The sequence below is a fragment of the Cebidichthys violaceus genome, unplaced genomic scaffold, assembly GCF_023349555.1.
Source record: "Cebidichthys violaceus isolate CVI_PGR_0920_01 unplaced genomic scaffold, fCebVio1.0.p SCAF_31, whole genome shotgun sequence".
Lineage (NCBI taxonomy): Eukaryota > Metazoa > Chordata > Actinopteri > Perciformes > Stichaeidae > Cebidichthys > Cebidichthys violaceus.
The window spans coordinates 1017078-1023077 of record NW_027176495.1 but is presented as its reverse complement, the minus strand read 5'-3'; the positions used below and the strand labels follow the sequence as shown (position 1 = coordinate 1023077).

General features: G+C 41.8%; 1 protein-coding gene across 4 annotated transcripts in view; it reads right to left on the bottom strand.

Moving 5' to 3' along the window:
- Positions 1-3317: 3317 nt before the first annotated feature.
- Positions 3318-6000, bottom strand: part of utrn (utrophin) — a 152916-nt gene continuing 150233 nt past the window's right edge. For all 4 annotated transcript variants that reach the window (XM_068724443.1, XM_068724442.1, XM_068724444.1 and 1 more), the window contains 2 exons: positions 5310-5335; positions 3318-4129 (listed from right to left, as the gene is read on the bottom strand). In XM_068724443.1, the coding sequence (XP_068580544.1) occupies positions 4121-4129; positions 5310-5335 (35 nt within the window). In that variant the 3' untranslated portion in view covers positions 3318-4120. The remainder of the gene's footprint in view (positions 4130-5309; positions 5336-6000) is intronic.

Genomic DNA, 6000 nt, shown 5'->3' with positions numbered 1-6000 from the left:
GAAAAATGGTTTTGTCTCAACAGTGGTGTTGGATTCCTGATAACCGACCAGGTTGGCGATTGTTCAGCAGTGACTCAATGCTTCCACAAGTGGCCGGAAGCTGTATTGCAACAACATTAAGCTGGATGTACTGTACAATATACATGAGATTCACAGCTGTACCCCTTGTTGACATGAACAGTATTTAAATGTTCACTTGATAAATACACATATTGATGAATATGTCTAAATAAATAGACCTCTTTTTAAATTTAATCCTGTAAGCCAACAATATGGAGAAGTCCTTACAGTGTTTTATTATTAAGATGGAGCTACATTGCTACTACTTTATTCGCTGTAAGTAGTTTACTTTACAACAGGGGTCACTGATAGGCGGACCTCGGAGATTTTGAAGGGCTTTTATTTTGAAATGCTACATCAGAATGTCCTGGTTCTCTCTGAGTGACACCTTGAGGTGGTCTGCTATCAACCTGAGGTGAAATGATTTTGTAACTATGCACCATTTCCTCTTAAGATGCACATTTTTTGAAAGTTTTCAGTTATGTCAGTTATTCTTTAATCCAGACCTTATTTTACTTGAAATGAGAAGAACATTTATTTATGTATTTCTATGTATTATTTATATATTATAATCCATCCAGTTCAATTTGAAAATTGTTAAAATATAATTGATGTGTACTTTCTTTATTTGATTTAACAGTTGTTGACTACACAGACACGTTACTACTACTAGACTTCTTGAATATATATATATATATATATATATATATACATATATATATATATATATATATATATATATATATGGCACTAAATAGCACAAGTTAGATATTATTGTAATGTTCTGGACCTTTGCACGAGGAGATTTTCTCAATCTGGACCTTTTGGAATTTGAATTGAATACCCCTGCTTTACAACTTCTCAAAAAAGTTTTATTTTTGCATCGCAGCCAAAGGCTGATTTTTGGCTCTGCACAAACCAAAAGAGTAAGGCTAAGCTATGGCTCATCTTCAGTGAATCCATGACCAGTTGTCAGCTCCATCTGCTGATGCAGTTTGTGCTCCGGAACAGTTACTGAATGAATCTTGGCTGAAGATGATTTTGTCAATTTTTGTATTCCGGTTACAGGAGAGCTGACTGCACCCTCAAGCCAAACGTTCACCTCAGTCCAGTTGTCTCATAATCCTTTATTCATTTGTGTGTGATGAGCGTCACAGCCACATGAGGCTGCTATGGCCGATGAAGATCGAGGACGTAGTTTTGCAGGATGCTGTTGATAGAGTTGGTTTGGTGCAGTTCTTACCAGCAGCAGGGCTGACCTTTGATCTCTTTGGAGTACCACGGAATTTCATTATCACAATTCTTATTGTATTATTATTAAAAACATCCACTAATTGAATTGTGTTTTTGTTGAACAGCGGAATATTAATCTTCGCTCATTCTCGACGGCAGACTGCGCCTCGCTGGAGCTTGACAGTTTAATGCTGTAATTCCCAGAGAGCTTTGTCTGAGCAGGATTAAAACACTTTGGAAAGATGGCCGATACATCATGCAATCTTGTATTGACTAAGTTTCATATGAGCACATTATATTGTTACAGTAATTAAACCAAATCCTCCTTCACATAGACTTATTGTCACATTAATATTAATAACAATACCAGCGCACTTCTCTCTATCATGGGATCCATTGAGCAATAAGCACCACGTCTCTCTTGTGTGGCTACTTTATGACTTAAACTTCTTTGCCTTTCCAAACGAGCGGATTCCTGCAGAGCGTTACAGAGATGGGAGTGGCAGACTAATTAAAGCACCTCAGGGAGAACAGAGGAGGATATGAGTCAGATCCAATTAGGGTGCACTTCCACTTTGCATTATTGAAGTGTGTTATGGCTGGACCACAGATGAGAGGGAGCGATAGTAACAACACAACTTGGCATGGAAAAGTTACTTTTATTTGTGTTGAATTTTAACAAAAAACAATATGGAAACAATCAATATTTCCTCAGTACTAGTGGAGAGGACATGGTTATACCACTAGGACTTGCCTAAAGGAAGGAAACAAGCCATTTGTGGTCCAATAGCTGCAGCCACAGTGCAGGCAACTTCCTGTCTGGACATATCGAAGTGTGACATGAGCTGATTTTACACCTTCGAATGACTCGTCCAGTCAGATTTGATTCATAACCAAGCAACAAGTGACAGCGCGGCCAAGGTAAAACCAGGCTAAATGTCTTTAATGGAACATCGTGCAACCTTCGAGAATCATCAATGCGTGAAGCCACCGGAGAGGAACGCTGCTCAATCGAAGGAACTAAAGGCTAATTCCCTTTCATCATTCATTTTGGAGTTCTCAGTAACAGCTCGGCATGTTAACTGCAGACGTGTCATAATGACACAACCTCTCGCTGCATGATCAATGATCATGATAAATAATGCTGCGGTGACACTGAAGAGTCGGCAGTAATGAGGCCTGAATTCCTCGATAGATGGTTTTAAATTCAAGCCAAGCGCTGCATGTGAAAACACTTCAAGTAGTGGAATTGAATTTCTGATCAGTGCTCATGAAATTCTGTTAAGTGATTCATCTACATGCATATTACCGCTGAATATTTACAGCCTCAATCTACTACTACAGGCCTGACAGTTACATTAAGTGAAGCAATGCAAGAGGGGAGACGCACTTGTTATAAAATTTTTATTTAGAATAAAACGTAGCCATATTACACGTAGTGTGGTCGATCTATTTTACATACCTCAGGAGAAGCGACACAGTTCTGCCACGGTACTGTCCGTCATGATCGGAATCATTAAAAATCATCACCACCGTTAGTCTACAGTCAGAGGAGGGTTATAGTAGTGTTGTTCAGTCTCACAAGTCTTTACAGGATAGCAGATAGCACAACAACACAACGCAGTGAGGGACCAGTGCTAGTAGGCCAGTGGCAAAACCAACATCAGATACAGGAATACTGGTCAGAACGCACGGCTAGCTTCATCCGGCCACAGACCCATCGTGGTACAGTAATAGATTCTCTTTTATTATTTTTTTTTTACTTGGTATCTCCTCGTTGCAGTGTACACCAATACAGTAAGCTGAAGCTTAGGAAGCTAAACCAGGTTGTTCTTGTTCTGTAAATGAGCACAACTGTTTTAAACAAGTTTACGAACCACAAAAACAAAACTGTGTCTATGAGTCTGAGGTAGCAAGGCAATCATGGCTTTCCTCTGATTTCTGAACATATATCTTTTAAAAAAAAAAAAACTATTCTACATAATGACGGCGGGCCTCTTACAAACCCCAAAATTCAGAACAACTTTAGATTAAAATCTTTATTCTCCAAAACGTCACTCTTTATACACAAACCCACTTTCATTTATCGACTGGTATCTCTTGTCTTCCACACGTGGAATGACAAGCTGTATATAGGCACAGAAGGGGTAAAGTTTATATCAACAAAGCGCAGTGGACACAAAGTCTGCCGCCATAGCAACGCTTTAAAGGGGAACTTGACATCGAGCATGCTACAAGATACGATTCTCAAAAGAAAACAGAGGCTTGAAAAGTCTTCAAAACAATAATCCTTTCGGCCACTAGATGTTATTACTCAGGAACTGTGCGTGCTCCCAAACATGGAGACCTGTGGCTACTTCCTTTGACAAAAAAAAAAAAAATTGCAAGTGGGGGGACTGTGAGGGTATGAAGCAGTGGAATGACAACATATGTAACAGTTTGATTCCCAGTGAGGGCGGAACTTAACAAGAACGAAATACAAATCTCACACAACCCTCTGGAAAAAAAAAAAAACAACAGAAAAAAGCATATTTTTCACTATACAAAGCCCCGTGTCCATATACTCATCTGCATATCTAAACAAATCACTGACAAATGTTGAACCAAGTTCAGGTACAATCTACAGTTCATAAAATGTACAGTTTGCATAGTACAAGACAAGGTGGTAAAAGTAGTTAAGTTGTCTGGTCCTGTGCGTCTTTGGGATCGGGGGGGGGGGGGGGGGGGGGGGGGGGGATTGTTTGTTTGGGAATGGTTCTGTCTCCTCCAACACGTCCTGTGCACACGCACTCACACAAACACAAGGCATCCTCTGTGGCGACTGTGCTCACAATACCTGCAAAACAGAGAACACAAACAGGAAGTCATGAAGCGGAGCAATAGGGTTCGTTAGGACTCCTGTCTTTTTTTTTTTTTTTTATTCATAGCCCAAGTGAAGCAGGTAAACCCGCCTCCTCGTTTCTGATCAAGACCTCTCTGTGTGGAAATATCAGAACAAAGTAATCGGATCCGAAAGCCGGTAAATGGACTGCAGTCCCTCAAGGCGGCTACCAGTCCATTAGGAGCTCGGTGTGGAGGACGGGGAGGAGGTGGGCGGGGACCATGCAGGGGAGATTTTTTACAAAACATGGCCGTCTTCTCAGAAGTGGAATTAGCCACTCAAACCTATTCACCCATGCCTTTGTGTGAAAACTAACAGAAAGTGTATTGCAGTGTTTGCCAAGGACAATGGAAAAAAAGGGAGAAGTGGATGATTCAACTAAATACCAGTAGGAGACTGAGGAGATGTGGGACGTTAGGTTCACTTTGTCTCCTAAGTGTACTGAGCACAACGAGTGTATTGCAGGCTTGATAAGAGTCATGTTGAACTTGAGTTTAATTTAGAGGAGTAAAATGCTGAAAGCTCTAAGTTGAAGAGTAACGGTTAACAAAGAGGGAGTAGAAATAAAAGGTGAAAGTATGTGTCTGTTGTCTGTCAGCAGCCACCACTAACAGATCAACAGCAAATAAAGACATGGAAAGGTAGGAGCTGTGTGTGAAGAAACAAGCTGAGCAAAAATACAGTGAGAGGAAGTAAAGAATGGTGGGAGGGGAGAAGCATCAGAGCGGGGTTAAAAAAAAAAGAAAAAAATGCAGCCTGGAGAGGTCAGCGGCAAGGGCTTTCACAACACCTCCGTCCCAAAATGCACCTTGGTCTCCGACTGTGGGGAATGAGAGGAGCAGCTAATGGCTCTCCAGAGAGATCCATTAGTCGGGTCTTTCTCACAGGCCACCAAAATGTGGCGGGCTGAGGCAGGCGAAGGCTAACGCGGAGGGGGGGGGGGGGGGGGCTGCTTTTGTGACAGCGGCTGTAATTACCTCTGAAATGCAGCCCCCCCCCCGCTCAAAGTTCTCTCACCTTTGCCAATTACTCAAACCCGTGAGAACACACACAGAACAGCAGAAAGCACCTTCCACACAAGAGCTCGCGAACGCAGACTGACTCGGAGAACTGCTGTGGAAGGAGCTCGTCTTACCTGTGGTCTTGAGGAGAGACTCGAAGCTGTGGAAGACAAAGCAAAGAGACAACAGAGCGGTTTAACACTTGAATTCATCTCTGTTTAAATTCTCAGGCACACACTCAGCTCTGTGTCGCCCCGGAGCCGTTCAGCAACCGAACGCCGACGATGCCTGAGCGAGCGTCTACTCGGCCAGATTAGAATGGATTTTTTTTTAACTGAAGCCCTCATAGGAGCTTTGATTCTAAAATTTGAATGTAATTTAAAGTCGGTGCTCTCTAACTCGCTATTCAAACCCCTTTTTTTTCCGTGTTATTTCTCTATTTGATGGACATTCCCAGAGGTGGATACTCGTAGTAGAGTAATGAGTGTCTAAGGTTTTTCCTCGATCACATCGAAAACCAAATTTAAACGATGACCAACGAAACCTTGAGGCTGTATTTAAAATCTAGGTGAAAGCAGAAAGTCACAACGCAGAGGACCCAGCATGCACTGCAGGAACCTTGACAGTAATTATAGGAAAAAGCACACTCTATATACCACACTGCAATGAAGTACAGGAACACAAGACCTTTAGTATTCATGACTGGAAATAAGAGCACAGCTGCTCCAGCTGCTACCAGTTATAGCACACACACACACACACACACACACACACACACACACACACACACACACACACACCATCAACAATGTCCAATGACAGCAT